This window comes from Rhododendron vialii, chromosome 6a, assembly GCF_030253575.1.
Source record: "Rhododendron vialii isolate Sample 1 chromosome 6a, ASM3025357v1".
In the NCBI taxonomy this organism is placed as follows: domain Eukaryota; kingdom Viridiplantae; phylum Streptophyta; class Magnoliopsida; order Ericales; family Ericaceae; genus Rhododendron; species Rhododendron vialii.
Genome location: NC_080562.1, coordinates 3373915 through 3393830, shown reverse-complemented (window position 1 = coordinate 3393830; position 19916 = coordinate 3373915). Strand labels below are relative to the sequence as shown.

Sequence of the window (19916 nt, the reverse complement as noted above, 5' to 3'; positions counted from 1 at the left end):
CTCAACAATTCAAAGAAGCAGGCATGAGTCAAACAAGGGATGAAACAAACAAAAACAGAAATCGGCTACGATAACAGTAAGACTAGTAAATAAATAAATCCATAAATTTAAAAAAAAAAAAAAACAGAGAAAATTAAAATAAAAAAAATATACCAATTTCTTGGAGTCATTGCCCTTCTGGAGCTGCTCGTTAAACCCATCGACGGTGTGGCACGCGATCACTTGTGCCTCCTCTGAACCAGCCATATTTTCCCTCTAAATTCACGAAAAGTAATCTCCACTCGAAGAAGAATATTTTGCAAAGAAGTTGTAAATTGAAACCCAAGAAGGATAAATACTTATCGCGAGTCGGTGATTTGACGATTGTGAGCGAGGCTCTATTTATAGCCAGCCCTAAAAGCGCCAAATGACGAGAACGTATCGAAGTTGGATTTTAATTACGGGAATGCCAGTGGAAGCGTTGCAAAACAACTCTCCTTTTTGTTTTGGGTAAATTTCGGTCAAACCCCCTGGGATTTGTCTTAACGACAGATACCGTCCTTATGTATGAGAAATATTGCAAACCCTTTGTGTTTGTGGTTTCGATGTTTGTTTCATCGACACCCAACCAACTACCATTCTACCAAACATCAACAAACTATTGCCTGACCAAACACGTGATAGAATTAATTAAAAATGTCTTATATTGAAAAATTTACTTTCTCAATAATAGAGTAAATAATAAGAAACTATCAATTCTCAAATTTTTTAAACTCAAAATTAATAAATTTATACTTTTTTACCAAGAAAAAGTTCTTACGAGTAGTAAAAAATGAATATTATTGGTAAATTATGCATTTTTAATCAAAACAGCTCCTTTTATGGATAAAAAAGCCTTTTGATTCAAAATCAGTGAGAGCTGATAGTTTTATACTTTCTCTGTCCTCTTTTTAAAGTCCAGTATTCTATTTTGGGTTGTCCTTTAATAAGTGACCATTTTGTAAAGTTAGTGGGTAAAAATTGATACATTTTCTATTTTGCTCCTAAAAGTAAATTCCATTTTGAAAAGTTAGTGAGTAAACATATAATGATGATGTCTCCATTGATGATAAGTAGGGAAAGTAAAGATAAAAATTGATGTGAAAGGTGTAATAATGATATTTTCTTAATAAGTTGGAGTTACGAAACGAAACATTTATAAAGGGACGGAAGAAGTATTTTTTTTAATACTATCAAAAATGGTGAATTTTTAGATACAAGTCGCTTTCGACTCATACCATCACGTATTTGGACAGGAAATTGTCCATTGGTGTGTTGTTGAAATGCATATAGAAATCACAAGGGGTTCATTGTTATTTCTCATACATGGGGAGGATATTCGTCATTAAGCCAAACCCTAGGGTGTGTCAGTGACATTTACCCTTTTGTTTTTGGGTTTCGACGCGTTTTGGCATCGTGACGTATCAGCATATGTCAAGTGGTGGGTTTTTTTTTTTTTTTAGTATAACTAGATGTCACGATTAGTTTACGAGCTCCTCAATTAACTCTAAATCTTAAAATTAAAGATTGAAAAAAAACCCTTCGATGGCCAAAGATTTGAAATGTTTTGGCTCCGTGAAATTTGAACATATAATTTCATAAAAGACAAACATTTATTAGTTTTTGGAGATGGCTTGCTTGTAGTTTGCATTTTCAGTGTCCTTTTCGGGCCTCGTTTGATGATCGGAATCGCTCATATGATAAAGCTCGACGATTACTTTGACCATACCAAAACCATATTAATCGGATTCCAATCGATATCCAATCGAAACGCGTTTCTCTTTGAAAAAGTGTACCATGCAAACTGGATTGAACCCATCTTCAACCCTTCTGTTTGAATATAAATGTGCTTCAATTGGATATTGATCGGAATTCGACAAACATGATTTTTGGTATGGTCAAAGTACTCGTCGAGCTCTATCACATGAACGATTCCGATCATCGAGCGAGACCCAAAAAGGGCACTGAAAATGCAGAATTGCACTCCCTGCAGTTTGCTCCCAAATTGCTGGGAAGCCATCTCCTAGTTTTTTCATGTTCACATGGCAAAACCATTAATGTCAAGTGGTGCTGAAGGTTGATTCCTTCCTTTGGGCATACTTTAATAGGATAGGACGAGAAATGGGGCGAAACCGACGGACCATAATTTCAAGAGTAGTTTATTGCCAACCCCAGGGGCTGGCTTGTCTAGGTTTTGGAATTAGAAGTTTGTTCCATCCGTATTAGATTTCAACCTCTCAAGTGCTATCAAATCGTTAGACGTCACAAATTATTTGTTCCGGCTTCAAGTGGAGCTTCCGTTAGTGAACGGTGCGTGCATGATCCCAAAATTAAATAATAAGCGCATAAGCTAACCCAAACATTTGATTATAAAAAAAAGTTTACCGTCTGATTGTGTTTTTGGTATAGAAAATCTGAATACTGGTAGGAAAAATAAGTAAATGACCAAACAGTCCTTAATGACCACTTATTGGGTACTCCTACCATGTGGTATTCTCCGTTAATAAAAAAAAATTTGTCACCACACAATATGGATCACTCTGTGTCTGTCAATCATCTAACAAAAGTGAATGATAAATGTTCTTACTGTATAATTTTTCGCTTCAAAAATGGTTGGGAGTACCACGTACGTAGGCGACGCCAACGTGGTGCTCCTGGAACGCAGAATAATTGAGTTTGTTATAAACTAATAAATTATTTATGTTTCTTGCCTTCAAAATTTTTTGTGAGTTTGTGCTATTTTTAACCATTTTCGATTCGTCTCGACTGTTTTACAATAAAAATAATTCATGGAACATATTTTCTTAGTTTCTTTTATTTTTCTTCTTAACTGTTTTACATTTAATGATTCAAGATTTTTTTTTTTTTCCCCTTTTGTTTGTTCCTCTCACCGAGATGAGTCCGAAAAGCCAAATATCTTGACTAATAAATAAGAGTTCAATAATCACGAAAAATAAGGCACTCATAAAATTTATTTACTTTTTATGCCTCGTGTAAGCCCACATAATTAGGGTCAACTTTGTTGTTAATGCATGGACGGTTTCGGCTTATTACCACATTAGTTTCAACGTTACACTGCCGTTAAAAAAATAAAGTTTCAACGTTATCCTCAACAAGAGCAAAATGTGTGTTGTGCACGATTCGAGCTATCGGATCGTAAATCCGACGGCTTGTGTCTCATCTCAAAAATGAACGATCGAAAATTGTTTATTGCCGAGATGCATTCAACAGTTCGGACAACTTGGATTGTGCATAACAACGAATTCCTTTTGAAGAGAGAAATCAACGTTTCAATACCAAATTACTTCTCCTATTACTTTTGAAGAGAGAGAGAGAGAGAGAGAGAGAGAGAGAGAGAGAGAGAGATTACATTGAAATGACGTTTGTTCTAAACTTTCTTCTTTCTTATGGTAAATGCTTGAAGTTGTTGAACCGTGATGATCGATGCTAAAGATGCATATATTTCACATCTATAGGGAAGCTAATGAGCTCGTGATGCAATTTGTTTGGTTCTCCACTCATAAATAATCTTCAAAAATTTTAACTGTTTCGTCATCCGTGTTTTTTTCGTTTTTAGTGATTTTTTGTCAATTTTTTTACTTTTTGAATGTACATAGCGGACCTCTATTCAAAAAGTAAAAGAGTTTGTTAGAATGTCAAAAAAATACGCAAACCTATAGAACTTTTTTATCTCAAAACTGCAAACCAAACATAGCAGGAGCCCTTAAAAAAATATTTTATATTTAATAAATGGCTTGGATGTTTGTATAGGCCCCGTAGTAGGCCCCACACAGCAATCAGTGCATAGAATCTGTGCATGTCTACGGGGCCCATATAAGAGCATCCGCAATGGTAATAATCAAAATCGATAACCAAAATGTGCCACGTCAGCATTTGATTATCCATTTAGTTCATAATCAAACCTAACAAACTTGATCTCCACATTGGTTATTTTTGTATCCCTATAAAAAATCCCCCCACAATACGCAATGCATCTATGTCCAATTGCAAACGAGTTCCAATTACGCACCCGACCACACCAAATTATTCGTCTCAATGAGACTATTCTAATGTGAGGTGTTTTTTAATTTTTTAGTTTTGAATTTGGTTATTGGGTTTTGTTATTGAGTTTTGGTTATTGGTAAAAGTTGTTAAGTTTGGTTATTACAATGTGAGCACAGTAAATATTGCTAACTTTAGCAACCTTTTAGTTTTGAATATTACATTGTGGACGCTCTAATACACAGATTATACTTTACCCTGTACGGACCTCCAAGTTGTTCACCTCTATTTTTTGCTCTTGCATGTTCACAGCTACATTTTTTTTTTAAATATTCACTGCTACTTTTTGATATTTTTTTTTATGGGTCCTTCTATTCTAAACCCAGTGGACTGACGCTGAGAGAGACAATTTTTTTACGAGTCCTTCCATAAAAAAATATTTTAAAAATAATAAGCGATTCGAATAATTTTTGTTGAATCTAAGGTGGACCCCACAAAATTCATATCTACATAGTATACACATTGCATATGTACACATAGCAGTGCTCATACCAAATATACAAATCATTGTGTGGAAATTATTCTGAAGTTTTGTATAAATAATTGGAGTCGCTCAATTTTGTTTAAAATATTTTTTCTAAGAAAACTTGTAAAAAATCAGTTTAGATAGACATCGTTAAGTGCTTGATTAATTCTCCGCTCAATTTTGTCTTTATTTGAATTTTTCATATTTATTAGTTTTGCGCAAAACTTTTGTGAAATATTGATTCGTCTCGACGAGAGAAATCAAGATTTTACTTTTACCCAAGTATTTTGAAGAATAACCACTTTTTAGCAAAAAAAAAAGTGAAATAAGTTCACTGAGTTCTCCTAAACTTTTAAGAAAATAAGCTAATTTTTTCCTTATTTGAAATTTTTTCGTGTTTGTTAGTTTTGCGCTAAATTTTTGTGAATTATTGATCTATCTTGACGAGCGGAATCGAAGAAATAAATTTTTTTTTACTTTTATCCAAATATTTTAGAAAATAATAATTTTTTAGCTGAAATAATTTTTTTTCCTCTTCTGATTTCTCTCGTCGAGCGAATCAAGAATCCACAAAAGTTTAGCGCAAAACTAACAAATGCAGGAAAATTTAAATAAGGACAAATCAACTAATTTTCTTAGAAATTAGCAGAACTCACCCAAGTAGCTATTTTTAAAAAAGTTAATAAGTGTACTATTAAAAAAGGGAAATAATAATGTCAAAATTATTTTTGTTGGTGTAAAAATTTTAGTGCACAAAAAGTATGTATCATGTGCATTTTACAAGATTTTTATGCGCAAGAGTTTTGACACCAACAAAAACAGTTTTGACAATATCACTACCCTTAAAAAAAATCGTTAACAAGTGTACTGTACAAGGGATTTAAAGCGCGAGAGTTATGGGGTATAAATGAGCCAGACCTGTTCGTTAAAGAAAGAAAAAAAAAAGACTTTTTTGTTTTTTAACTTCAGAAGAAAAAGTCTTGGATAGCTTGGTTTCTTTTCGTTATTACAAAAGGAGAAAGGGTTAGGCCCCGTTCCGGAACGTAAAAAAAGCCCTTATTTTTTAAGAAGGCAATTTCAAGTTAAAAAATTATGAATTTATTGAAATCTAAAAATATGCAATATGGATCTTGTTTGAAGATCTTTTATACGATGCAAAAAAAAATTTAAAATTTTTTTTCATTTACATTATTTTTGAATTTGAAAATGTAAAATAAAATGCTTATTTTTTAAGAAAGTTTCTGCCTTAGTTTTGTCCAATTGAATAGATGCTTTATATCAGCTCAGACTTGCATTTGATGTTTGACAGAAATGGAAAAAGCTGGTTGGAGGGCCCACTTTATTCAAAAAAACAGAACGGTAGACTCTCATTAATGGGCACGTGAATGACACTATCGTCAGCCTTAAGGGTTGACGGTAGCATTCTCCTTAACAAAATTCATCGCGGTCCCCCAAGAGAAGTTTGTTGGACTGAGTGATTTTTCAGTGCTGAGCGGATATATCTTACGTGGTATCCGCTCGGCGCATCTGAGCCGTCCAATACACTTTTGAACGGCTCAGATTGAAACCTTCTCTCTCCTCTCACTCAACACTCTCTCTCTCTCATTTTTCTCTCTCCAAATCTAAGCCGTTCAAACACCCAATGGACGGCTCGGATGCGTAAACGGACATACCCGCTCGGCACTGAAAATTTTTCCGTTGGGCTATGGCGCAACGAGGACATTTAATTATCACATATAGGTGTGAATACAGAATGTTATAAGAGAATTTGTTGAAACTTTGCTCTCTGTAGATCAAAAACTTTGTGGATGATAATTGCGCTCTTTTTTCTTGTTGGCGTAATCCTAATTGCTTTCGGATCGCATTAATTAGGATGGGCAGGTAGGTGAAAATTTAGGATGCGACCAGATTTGAACCTAACGGTCTTGCTAATAGGTGCCCCAGGGACAACAGTTTAGATGCAATAAATATATGCCTAAATATGAGTTGTGTATTTAGGTACTCTCACAATACATCACTTTTCACCACTATTTTCTAAGCTAGCTATAAATGTGCCTAATACTTTTTTCTAATGACAATCTTACCCTCATTTTTTCTTTTTAAAAATTAGTTCATGAAAAAAAAAATGAATTTCAATATCTGCAATTATAGACTCCCTGTAGTTAAAAGTTTCTTTTATAATTTCCCGATGGAAAGATGAAAATTTTAATTCAAGTGGGAAATCACTAGCTCTAGCGTATCATTCAGTGTCGGGAAAAAAAAATACTACTTCAAAACAGAACAATTTTTTTCTATAATATATATGGAAAATCAAATAACTGGATAGTAAAAATTGTTAGGAAAAAAAAAACTCTTCATCATTTGATTTAACATTGGAAAGAACAAGTTTTTTTTTCACTGACTCAGACAATCCATCCATTCGATCTCCTGCATAATGCAATACCATGATCTAGCAAAAATAGTTCTATAAAAAAACTCTTCATCAAGTATGTAAGGGAAAATTAATCTTTCCAAGAAACTCAAAGAAAAAATTCATACATTAGTTTGCTTGGTGGCAAAGATTGAATTCTTGTTCAAGTCTCACAGGAAAAAGAAAAAGAAAAAGAAAAAGAAAAAAAGTGGTGGGATATATTCCCACTTTTCAATTTTTTTTCTTTTTTGCTTTTTGCTTTTTATAGATATAGATAGATGAAAATAAAAAGTTGTGGTCATTTTTGTCATTCAATAAATTTTTGAATTTCTTTTGATGTAATTTTTTGTATTTTCAATGTGGTTATTAATAGGTCTTGAGATTGGTATAACAAAATATAATTAATGTAGTTAAACAAATGCCCTACGGTGTGCCCGGGGCACCATTTAGAATTTGCCTAAGAACAAAAGGATATTCAAATGCATTATGTTTTGACTTTTTTTCTTTTTTTGTCTTTTTTTTGTGTATTGCCGGTGTATAAAATTTCCAAGATTTTTTTCTTTTTTTGTCTTTTTTTTGTGTATTGCCGGTATATAAAATCTCCAAGATTAAATTACTAATAAAATAATCAATAAGAATCAACGTGACGTTGTCCACAACTCCATTGGAAAACGTCATGAATTGGAGTGGATGACTATCATATGTTGCGTATATAAAACGGAACTTTAGCTTATTCTTGGATTTGAAAAAGACTTGGGTCTTTCTTTGGCGGGTTCTTGTAAACTTATCTACCCCAACCCCATTTTGTGTCTTGTCCATTAAATTTTTTTGTTAAATTTGTGTTACACTTTATAGATTAATCATCCATCTCGACAAAAAAAATCTAAAAAGTAAAAATTATAATAAAAAATAAAAAATATATATCAACCAACTGTCTTTTTATTTTTTTTTCCTTTTCTAAAATGTGTGTTATATGAACTTTTCCAACATCATTCTATATTTTTTTTTATTCTTTTCATTAGGTTCGTCAAGAGTAACGATTAACCCTAAAAATTACTACGACGAAAAGCTAAACAAAAAATTACAAAAATTAAAAATACCGAAATAAATTCTGAACAAATAAATTTACAAAAACGCAAAACAAAAAACTTTCTTATTCCGTTTGTTGAAGTTTATTTTGCGTTCATCTAAGAAGCTCTGAAATGAAAAACACATGTACTTCTATTTAGGTATATATTCTAGAATGATCCATCAACTTGTGTTCATAAAACATGAGGTACATAACTTCCATGCATGTAGCCATAAGGTATTCCAGAATCAGAAATATGGTCCATCAAGTATAATAACATAAAGTTACATAACTGCCACGTGCACACTTGCTAAAAACATATTCGGATATCGTAAGAGCCCTTTTTTTTTTTGGAAATGGTAGTAGCAAATTAGTTATCAACACATTTAGAGTTACCTCATAACCGATCCTGAGCTAAAATTTATGTTGCAACCGCTTTAAATCTTCAAAAAAAAATTTGAATTTTAAGAGCCTCTCATGTTTTTTTATTCCTTAATAATAATTCGACAAAAGGGCCTCATCTTTTATTTTTGCTTTAAGCTCCTGAAAAGATCAGGCTGACTTTGAGTTACCTTTAGGGTCTGTGTTTGAAATTATGTGGAAACGTTCAATCTACTCCTAGAGAGGGGTGAATAGGAGTTTTGTTAAAAAAATTACCAATTTGAATGAAGATTAACAGATTAAATTTAATATAGAAGAACAGGTTGATTATCTCGATTAATCCAAATCAAAACTCAAGTAGTGCAGTAGAATAAAATAGAGACAAGAAACGCACGATTTACGTGGAAAACTTAGGATCCTAAATAATCCTAAGCCAAAACCATGGCCTAACACTACTGCTTTATTCTATTAATCGAAAAGAAGTATAGATTGCGAAATAGCAAAAAAAAAAAAAAAAACTTACCCAAGCCTCTACCTATTCTCGCCAATCGTCGATGCTCCCAAAGCTTCTTCACGATCCAATTAGATGCACCACGGACTTTACGTCCGATTTTCGGATTCAACCGGCTCCGAATCAATTTCCAAAAGATTCAGCCACAACAACAAACGGCACCAAACAATGAATAGAAGAATGATATGATGTGATGAGTGATCTAGACAACCCAAATGGCGTTCGAAGATGTAAGAGGCAAAAACAAACAAAAACGGAACGCGGGCTGCGGAATAGCAAACGGCACCAAAACAGTGAATAAATGAATGATATGATGTGATAAGTGATCTAGACAACCCAAACGGCGTTTGAAGATGCAAGAACAAACAAAAACAGAATGCGGGCTGCGGGCTGCGGCACAAAAACTCCCTCGAAGCCGTGCACCTCTTTCTTTCTTTTTCAAAAACTCTCACGAAGAAAACAAAACAAGCGTTGCTGCTAAACTAAAAAATCTTCTCGGCAGTCGAATCCCTAATGGTTGATCAAACCCTTTTTATACGCATATTTGCTCTCAAATAAAAATCTTTTAAAGATGTTAATATGGAAAGCAAATTCTCACAGAATTTTCGGAAAGGCAAACCTGAAATATTTGTTTTCTAATACTCTAGAAAGAAACCTCTCTTAATGATAATGATATATATATATACACACACACACTCCATCTCCCGTAAGGACCACCTCATTTAATAAAATGCGGACCTCCCTTTCCCAATTGAATTTCGATGATCCGAGCCGCTCAATGTGTTCAGAATGTGATTTTAAAAGTACCCACGAGAAATCAGCAAAAAAAATGACCAGGAAGGGCTTCATCCGAGCAATTTTTGTTTGTTTTTTATCGAACGGTTCAAACAAAAACTATTCGGATGAAGCCCTTCCCGGTCATTTTTTTTTGCTGATTTCTCGCGAGTACCCTTAAAATCACGTTTTGAACACATTAAGCGGCTCGGATCATCGAAATTCGATCGGAAAATGGGAGAAATGAAAAGGTCCACATTTTAACTAAAATAAGGACTCCCTCATTTGAAACTAACTGTATATATATATATATATATATATATATATATATATATATATATACACACACACACACACACACAATATCGAAAACAAATTTTTCCGGAGAGATTTACTGGAAAGGCAAACGTGCAGAAATAAAATTTCGAATCTCAGAAATAATATGCATGATGTACTAATGCTATTATCTCTCACGCAATTGGATCGATTTCGCAGTGGTCTACTTGGCACAGAAAAACGGGAGGAGTATCGAGCAATACATTACCCCTAATTAACCTATCCATTACAATTAAATGGAGTCGATATAACAAAAACACCAAAGGAGATTTTGAACACTTCCGAAAAGTGTCAAAATATCTAACATGTTTAATTGATGTGCCTAATAGTAATAGTGAAGAGAGATACACAACCTCACAAGATGTGCCTAATAGTAATTGTGGAGAAACTAGTAACTTGATATACAAAATGGAGTCTTTTCGCACAAAAGCAGAACGTAAAAATCAATTTTCAGATATAATCTATTCAAAGTAAATAGTTGAGTCAATGCTCGCAGAGTCGCAATCCAGTTAAACAAACGGGCCCTCAAAGAAAGGACAAGAAATTTACAAATTACTTTCCTAGTTACTCCAGTAGCCAGAAAAAACCCACAAGCAGAGTTGAAGTTTTTCTTCCAACAGATGTAGCACGTGCCACATAACAACGTTTCCACGTGTCAACTTCTTTGCCACAATCCTCCCGTTTTCCTAATCAGACTACCGAGTAATCATTGACTGCTCTTGGAACACCATCATATGATGGTGTTCCAAACATGTGTTCCAAACATGTCTCAGCACCATACCGGCCCGTTTGGATAGAGGATATGATTTTAGGTGGGTATAGAATGAGGGTGGATATATAAGGAGAGTAGACCCAACTCCTAAAAAGGGTGAGTTTGTAATACAGTATTTGGATAGTTTTTTTAGAAGAGAAATTTAGAGGGTGAATATGATGGGATAAGATGTGAAATGACTTTATTGTCCCCAGTTTACTAATTTAATGGGAAATATAGGTTAATTGAATTAAAATTAAAATTAAAATAAATACACATTTATCAAAAAAATTGGATCAATAAATCAATTTATCTTTAAAATGTTTAAACCTTAATTTTTATTTTTTTTAAAAATGAATTATATGATATAATATTTGTAAAATAATTCAATTATTATGAAAATTATTTTAAAAAACAGATTACATTTAAAAAAAAAAAATCTTCATAGTTGAATGAGGGGTAGATGGTTGTTGGATCATGCGAAACCATCAACAGAAACCTCCTTCTTTATTCTCTCTCTTCAAATATGCTTTTGTGGGATGAGCGAAATTGAGCAAAATCCAACGCCAAAACCAAAACGAAAGGGCAACACAGTCTTTTAACCAAGCCGCATATCCAATGATGGGGGTACCTCCTATTGTTACAAATTCGAGCGGAGGGGGAGTAGCAATTCTGACTTCGGCCAAATTCGGGAGAAAACGAGGAAGTTTTTTCCTCTCCCAAACACAGGACAAAGAGTGGGGCCAAGAGTTGTGTTGGGAATGCCTCTTGCTCATTTCCCCGTGGAATACGTTCTTGCTTTGTGCTTGAATGGAACCACGTGTATCTTTGTATTCTTGTTTATCGCTTGTTAATTTGTTATATTCTCAATTTTGTGTTCGACACAACAAATTGGTATCAGAGCACCGGATTTTTAATCCGAGACTTTCGTTGGCTCTCAATTGAGATGACTCTGAATCGATGGAGTGGGTGTAGAATAAGCCTATTTCGGGAGATAGGGTTGAGAGTTGTAGATCAGAATCAAGGGGGAGCTTGAATGCAAAGAGAGGTTAAGGCCCAATGTTCAGTTCACACATGAGGGGAGAGATTTGTTAGAACATGTGTGAATGTTGAGTTTCACATCGGATAAACAGAAAAAGAGTTGGATCTTAATATACAATTGGATAGCTCACGACTTCCAAAACTTAGTCTTTTAAGTGGATATGGGTCATTCAAATATTGGGCCCAAGTAATGTGGTGGACTCTTTGCCGTTACTCCCATACAAATTAGGTCTTGAGCATGCAGTGGCGAGGTTGATGCATCGAACGAACTCTCAATAAGTGGTAGCAGAGCTGATGGCTGACGATCTATGGGAAGGCACAACAAGTTGTAATCGGGTAAGGGCTTATGTGGGGTCTTAAGGACCCAGCCAAACAGCACGTACATGTATGATGTAGCCATGTACTATCCCACAAGAATACTTCCTCTGTTCCATTTTGAATATCTCGTTTGGAGATAGAAAATAATTTTAGCATTCTAATTACTTATAAACACATTCCAAAATTTGTTCTTTCAGTGCTTGTGTTGTGTATCATTTTAAGCACTAAATAATAAAATTTAGAGTATATATTTATAAAAAAAATGAAGTGCTAAAATCGTTGTCCGTACGAGATTTTAACTTTTTAAGAAGGGAACGTAATAATTTTATATCGAAAGCATAAGTGATTTTTCGAATATGTCCTGTAAAAAATTGATTTGATTAATGCAGGTGCGGATAATTTAAACAATAGGTAATGATGAATTTTACCAAGTTTCTATGATTAATTTTGAAAAGTACTATAGGACTATGAGGGAGTTTATGATGTTGAGGCACTGACGTGTTGGATACCAAATAACGGTAACCTCCAGCACCAAATAATTTTTCCAAATTACCTCCACCACCACCCAAATCCTGGAGCTGGCTATTGTCCAGTTTTGCCCGCCCAGTTTGGGGTCTAGTTTTGGGCCTTAGGGGGCCGTTCCGGATCTAAAATAATGATCGAAATCGTTCATTTTGCAGAATTAGTCGAGTTTGTTGTTTACTTAAAAAATTAGCTTGATCAAACATTGATAAATACATAAGTGAAACATATTTTTACAATAAAAAATAGAAAAATTAGGTTTCAAAATAATTTTTTTATACCTTTTTTTTTTTTACAAAACTACTTCGATCATGTATCTATCGATATTAGATCAACCTAAATTTTTTTGAGAGTGATAAACTTGACGAGTTCTACAAAATGAATAATTTCGATTATTGTTGTGGGCCTATCCCGGGCCCTCAAAGCCCAAAACTGGACCCCAAGCTGAACGGTAAAAACTGGACCGGAGCCAGCTTTCCAAATCCTTCCCACTCCACACACCCCCCCTCTCTCTTTCCATATTATCCACACCACTGCCAAGCTTGAACTGATCTATAGCTGCGGGGAGAGAGAGAGAGAGAGAGAGAGAGAGAGAGAGACCCTGCTAAATTACACACTGCCAATTCTCCTTTCCCACTGCCAATTCTCCTTTCCCACTTTCCACCATGCCCACTTTCTGTTTCTAAAATCTCTCTCCCCCCGCTCACTGCACTCTGAAACTTGAGAAAATGGCTCTTCCCCAATTCCTACCCTCCCCATCTTCCTCCACCCTCACTCCCAAACACCACTTAATCCCCAATTACACTAACCCCACCTACCCTAAATCCATCTCCTTCACGACGCCGTCTCGAATCCTCCGCCGCCACCGCAACCGTAAACCTAATAACCACCACTTCCGTTGCTCCGCCTCCAAGAAAACCCCTCCAAACGCCGCCGCCGAGGAGCTCCCCCTCTTCCCCCTCCCCCTCGTCCTCTTCCCCGGCGCCATCCTCCCTTTACAAATCTTCGAGTTCCGCTACCGCATCATGATGCACACCCTCCTCCACACCGACCTCCGCTTCGGCGTCGTCTACTCCGACTCCGCCACGGGAGCCGCCGACGTCGGCTGCGTCGCCGAGGTCGTCAAGCACGAGCGCCTCGGCGACGACCGCTTCTTCCTCATCTGCAAGGGCCAGGAGCGCTTCCGCGTCACCAAGCTCGCCCGCACCAAACCCTACCTCGTCGCCGACGTGGCCTGGCTCGAGGACCGGCCCGGCGAACAGGACGACGTGGAGGCTCTCGCTGCCGAGGTGGAGATGTACATGAAGGATGTCATTAGGTTATCGAATAGGTTGAACGGGAAGGGGAAGGCCGAGAAGGAGGTGGGGGATTTGAGGAGGAATCAGTATCCGACGCCGTTTAGTTTTTTCGTGGGGAGCACGTTCGAAGGGGCGCCGAGGGAGCAGCAGGCGCTGCTAGAGCTGGAGGACACGGCGGTGAGGTTGAAGAGGGAGAAGGAGACGTTGAGGAACACGTTGAATTACCTGACGGCTGCATCGGCTGTCAAGGACGTGTTTCCGTCCTCCTCGTCGTGATTGGTTAATATAGAGAGAGTGAGTGCAAGGAGAAAAGATAGGTATTCCAATGGATACTCTGTGTATTTCTGACATTATGTTTGGTGGAATTGTAAATTTTGATGCTTGTATTTGGTTTGATCCTATAATTCTAGTCATCTTTTACAGCAAAAAAATGCGTGTGATATGAGGAGTGTGTAGGGCTGCAAACAATTACCGAGCTATTCGTGAGTAGCTTGAGGCTCGGCTTGTTATGGTTTTGGCTCGGCTAGTAAACGAGTTGAGTTCTGGTGTTAAGCTTGTTTAGTATATGAGCCGAGAGCTGATTATAACTTGGCCTGTTCATAAAAGCTCGGCTCAATTTGTGGAGGCTCAGCACGTTTATAAAAGATCGGTTCGTTTGTGGAGTTTTGTTTAGCAACGAGCTCAAACAACTTCAGTTTTGCTTTTGGGGGTTACTTGGGGTTATATTTTGTGGGGCTTGAGATTTCAGTATTGGTTTTGAAGTGTGGATATTCAAAAAGGCATGCTATCAGTATTCTGAGATGTGCACCATTGTTGAATGTTATCGATCCTGGCACATATTGTGCCGGTTTGAACAGCTCACTCAAATGTGTTGCCCGTGTTAGATGGATTTGGCCTCTTCATGGATCAATGCTAGACTAATTTTTAATCATCAGATAGTGAAATGGCAATAACATTGTTGATTGCCCCCTTTAGTTCCATCTCGATCTTCATGAAAATCATGTGCACAACTCTAGCGGGGCTTTCCTCGCCTTGTCGACATTGCTTGTAATTGCCCATTCTCTTTATCTTTACCCAGTCGAACAGGGCAAGTTTCTTTTGCTATCTTTTCATTGGCATCTGCTTGCCACACATGTGTACATTCTTCTCGTTGTATAATTCGCTCTACTTTATCAACTCCCCCAGCTTCTCTTATAGTTGTGCTAGATTGTTTATGCTCACCTCTTCTTGACCGCTTTGACCATTCTCGATCATAGTAACTATCTTCTGCTAATCTCCAAACATGTGATTGATTTCTTCAAGTTTTAGCTTCTCCCCCGAACGATATGTCCTTCGCTTAAAGTATGTTGGGGACAATGATCGTAGGTGATGGGATTTTGCAGGTTATGAGTTTGGTTTGAACATCGTGATCAATGACTATGTTTGGGACCATGCCCAAGCTTCCATTTCATGGTACGAGAGAGAAACCACGGCTATGGTCCTATCCATGTCTATTAACTATTCCTGCTCGGTACTATATTCGTTACTTTTGATAGTAAAATCTTGGGTTAGGAATCCTGTTTTAATGGAGGAACATCAAGCAAAGTCAAAATCTATGCTTCTATGATGTTCGTGTAATTGAGTTGTTTTTGCCCGTAAGTGTTGAAGCAACAAAACATTAAGCACCAGTCCAGCGCACAGAATCGAAATATAAAACATTGATCATAGCAACAGTAAAACAACTTATATTCCATTTTGGCTGATCAATTATGCACTATTGTCTACAGAACATGGACATTTAATCTGCAAAACAACAAAAACTACACCGGAAGAACGCTTTTCAATGTTATTGAAGCAGTAGCTTCAACAAAATTGAATCCACTGATCAACAGAATGAATACCTCCATGCTTGAAAATCCGTCTGTTTCTTTGTAGGCACAGCACGTTAATGGTAAAGGAGTATGCAAAAACAAACACTCAGTATTGCAGTAATCAGCATGTCTACAGTCTACATATTTTAACCCTCGAGAAGGAAACCCCAGCTATTGTAAGACCATTTGTTCTCAAGCGCTTTTGCCATTGTGCCATTGCCAGATAGCTGAAATTATATCACAACACGCCGTTAAAAGTGGTAAAACAATACAATGACAGACTGAAATCACTATCAGTAGCAATATGCCCGAACTCTAGAACACACAAACTTTTTGTTTATCGAACACATTTCCATATATAACATCGACTTGTTCAAATGCTAAGACAGCCCACACCATCATCATCCCAAATGTTGTTTGACAAACATAAACCAAACCGAGCCTTATGTCCCAATCACTTGGGGTTGGCTACATGAATCATTTTTCTCCATTGAGCTCTGTCAAGGGCCACTTGTTCACACAAACCCATTATACTCATATCTTTGCGCATCACAACATCTAATGTCAATTCAGGTCTACCCCTCCCCATAGCATTGCTATCCAAAACTATCCTATCCGCTCTTTTAACTACTGCATCTCCTGGTCTACGGTAGACATGCCCAAACTTGTTTGACAAACACGATTAATTCAATTCTTTCTCAATTTGAGATCAAAAATATTTTCACCAAAAACAAGCATTGCTTAAATGTGCTTCCCATGAGTTATGAACACGTAGGAAAGAAAATATTAGGAAATCCATACAAACCTTGAGGCACTGTTTCCTTTTAGTATCACAAATCGGATAATCATGAGGGCAACAGTGATGGTGGTCCTTACAACACACTGCCGAATCTGACTCGCAACATTTCCACGAAAAGCAAATGCCCAGAAACTGTGATGTGCAGCAGCAGGTTTCACCTTGTGAACAGCTAGTGAATATGTCACATTTTGTAGGACCAGGGGGAGGAGGAGGTGGTGGATTAGGACTTGTTTTAACCGGATACGAAGCTAGCATGTTGATCCCACAAACTCCTTCAGAATTCCCACCATTACGTAGCATGTGAATATAACCATCCATTCCCCAACGCTTACCCCATGAGTTCTTTACAATCCAGTAATCAACTCCATTTTCTGAACCATAACCCACTATTAACACAGCATGATCCAAAGAAGTTGAGCAGGGCCCATTAAATATTCCCTGTATAAGATATTATCAACAAAATTAAAGATTCTTATCCTTCTTGAGTCAGAATAGAAAGAACATGACTTTGGAATTGAAAATGAGGAACTACACCAACCTTAGAGTACAACTGAAATGCTCTTTCGCTACCACATATTCCCACACTTACAGGTTGAGTTGCCACAGCTTGTAGGAGGAGTTGCTCATTACTTGGGGGAACATCTATATAGCTATCTATGGTTACAACATGTCGTTTTAGCTGCATCATGAATACAGAGTTAAGAAGAAGAAAAGAGGAGGAAATTCTAACATCATAGCGAATGAACTGAACTCTTTCTAGTATTATGAGGTTTTCGGTGGAGGGGTTCGATGGGATATAGAAATGGACACAGTCCCATAGTAGAGTCTCTACCTTTTCTTTGTTACAAGACTTTCCCCCACCTTGAAAGGGGTAATCTTCCTCGGTGTCAATCCCATGATTTCTTATGACAAATTGATATGCATAATCCATGAGCCCACCGTCACAGCCACTATTGTAAGATCTGTCACAATCAACTAATTCTTGTTCAGACAGGCTGACAAGAGACCCAGTTACAATTTTGTTGATACCTTCTATGGCTCCTGTGGCTGAAAATGCCCAACAAGCACCTACATCATAAAACAATAGTTATTACCTCTTAGTGTCCGGGAAAAAATATGCTGCAGCAGCGCATTGAAATGCAGTCGCATATGAAGTGAAGTTAATAACCTCTATGATGGTTAAGTAAAACTACTTTATGTAGAAGTATTTTTAGTTGTATTTTTTGGTAAACTAATTAGGTAACTTTTAGTCACAATGATCCACAGTGAATCCAAGGGGGTTTTCAGTAGTGTGTTCAGAAATCCAATTGGCTTTAAAATATAAAGAACAATATCTCCAATAACAATGTCGTTATTCTCTGCATTTTACACTAGCTACATGAATCCAATTTTGAAATCATAATAACTATGCTCTTCGACACTCACAGAGTGATATTACAATGACTCCATCTTGCATCAAAGAACATGAACGTCCAAATATATGAAATGAGTTCTAAAATGAAAATAATAAAAAGCAGGGAGGGCTAGTCTAAGTTGGCTATGCATGGTTATACAATCGTAGGACATACAGAACGTCCTAGCTTCTCAAATTAGAAGGTATCGGAACAGTTTGAAATCTCCACGGCATGGGTTTGTTAGACACTCGTAAATATTTTCTGTGTCACAAAAAAGCCCCCTTGTTTCACTTGGATCTGATCTAACCATCTGCAACGAATATGAAAGTATATCCTCATTTAGAAGATGATTCTGTGACAAGATCCAAACAGCAAATCCATTTCCTTTACGAGAATAACTAACATCATCAATCGACAAGTGACTCACAGGTCCCTGTCTAAATTGTCAAGATACATAATTTTCATCCATGCACACCAATCTACAAGGCAATACTTTGTAGATCACTCCGATGTGTTTTGCGTTAAATCTTCGAGAATACGGATAAATCTTACTCAAAGTCCTTGTAGCATATTCTGGGTACCAATTGAACTTATGCAAACATTTATGCATCAGTAGGTTCTCCGTATGAATAAAACCTGGGTATTTCTTCTAAGTAAGTTAAATTTGACTTGCTGCTACCGCATCATGTCATTCATTTGAGTTTAGTATCATATTATTTATTTATTTTGGGTCTTTAACTGATATCTAAAAGACGAACCTGTTTATGAGATACAAATGTTAACCACTGCATAAAAACAAACGAAGAGTTGCATTGCAGGCCGCAGGGCACCCATGGAAATAAAGCTACCCTCAGACCCCATAAACCACCAACAAACAGGGACAGAAACAGAAAGGAATATCGAATAAGGTTTCTTACTTCGCACCAAACAAAAATGGATCAACAAAGCCCACCTTTTCCCTTCAATTCTCTCTCATTCTTCTCAATATTTCCCACCTATCTAAAGTATCCAAACAAGTACTAGAGCTGTATCTTTTCTTTCCCACCCATTCTCACAATACAAAGGGGTTGTTTGGTTGTATCACTTGTATGTGGCAATTGTAGGCACTACAAGCTGTTTTTTTTTTTTTTCCCTTCTAAATTATTACAACCGGATGTTCAGGCCAGCTTATGTGCACTTCGACCAATTCCGGGCCCTGAAGGCACTAATCTTCAATAATCCTAATTCCTACCCAACATGTCCCTTGATATTAGAACAAGCCCTATCGAATGATGCACACAAAATCAACAACAACAAAAAGCAAACAAGGTATTTTCAATCACAGAAAGCAAAAGAAGTTCTCAAGATACAGAGAAATACTCACATACCACAACTGCCCTGATCTTTGACTCCCGCAACTGCTCCACTCTTCCTCCAATCAACCGAAGAAGGAACATCAGCAACAGCACTTAGCTCTTCAAGAATTGATGGCCTAAAGTAGTCGAATCTCTTCAAATCATCAGAGGAAGAGAGACCCAAGCGAGAGGCCTTGAACTCGTGGTGGGTGAGATCGGCAAAGGCGTTGAGCGAGAGGGTGTAAGAGGAATTAGCTTCGGCATTGTGGTGGGTAACGAAGGCATGGTTGTGTTCGAAGACTTTGAGTCTGTGCTGCTTTTCTTGCTCTGAAGAGTATGTTTTTCCATGTTGTTTGCACCAAGTGTCGAATTGATCGGAGGTGAAGGAAGATAGAGATTTGGAGAGGGTGAGGAGAAGACTGAGAATCAGTAAGGACCAGAACCAACCCATGAGAGAGAGAGAGAGAGAGAGAGAGAGAGAGAGTTTTTGTGAGAGTGTTGGGTTTTGATTTGGTGTTGATCCAGGATTGGGATTTTTGTCCTGAAAGTGCTTAGCAGACAATAAAAAGTCAAAAGGCGTTA

At 36.9% G+C, this 19916-nt stretch overlaps 3 protein-coding genes across 11 annotated transcripts in view; 1 reads left to right on the top strand and 2 right to left on the bottom strand.

The window, feature by feature from the left end:
* Positions 1 to 19916, bottom strand: part of LOC131330976 (thioredoxin H1-like) — a 40175-nt gene that overhangs the window by 7226 nt on the left and 13033 nt on the right. The window contains exon 2 of one of the 3 annotated variants that reach the window (XM_058364765.1): positions 154 to 308. In XM_058364765.1, coding sequence (XP_058220748.1) covers positions 154 to 246 — 93 coding nt within the window. In that variant the 5' untranslated portion in view covers positions 247 to 308. Of the gene's footprint in view, positions 1 to 153; positions 358 to 19916 lie in introns of those variants that run through there. The other 2 variants (XM_058364764.1, XM_058364766.1) reach the window with 2 other exon arrangements.
* LOC131330973 (uncharacterized) lies at positions 13214 to 15492 on the top strand. Of its 6 annotated transcripts, none has more exons than XM_058364759.1 (2): positions 13214 to 14236; positions 15340 to 15492. In XM_058364759.1, exon 1 carries the CDS (start codon positions 13388 to 13390, stop codon positions 14231 to 14233), a length of 846 nt encoding a protein of 281 aa, XP_058220742.1. In that variant the 5' UTR covers positions 13214 to 13387; the 3' UTR covers positions 14234 to 14236; positions 15340 to 15492. The 6 variants fall into 6 exon arrangements, with proteins under 6 accessions (XP_058220742.1, XP_058220743.1, XP_058220741.1 ...); XM_058364760.1 differs by lacking the exon at positions 15340 to 15492 and adding an exon at positions 14404 to 14615; XM_058364758.1 differs by lacking the exon at positions 15340 to 15492 and adding an exon at positions 14381 to 14615.
* LOC131330972 (zingipain-2) lies at positions 15662 to 19883 on the bottom strand. 2 transcript variants are annotated; one of them, XM_058364753.1, is made up of 5 exons: positions 19368 to 19863; positions 17439 to 17674; positions 17145 to 17285; positions 16613 to 17044; positions 15662 to 16034 (listed from the first exon to the last, which is right to left on the bottom strand). In XM_058364753.1, exons 1-5 carry the CDS (start codon positions 19783 to 19785, stop codon positions 15954 to 15956), a joined length of 1308 nt encoding a protein of 435 aa, XP_058220736.1. In that variant the 5' UTR covers positions 19786 to 19863; the 3' UTR covers positions 15662 to 15953. The 2 variants fall into 2 exon arrangements, with proteins under 2 accessions (XP_058220736.1, XP_058220735.1); XM_058364752.1 differs by lacking the exon at positions 15662 to 16034 and having other exon boundaries at positions 16476 to 17044; positions 19368 to 19883.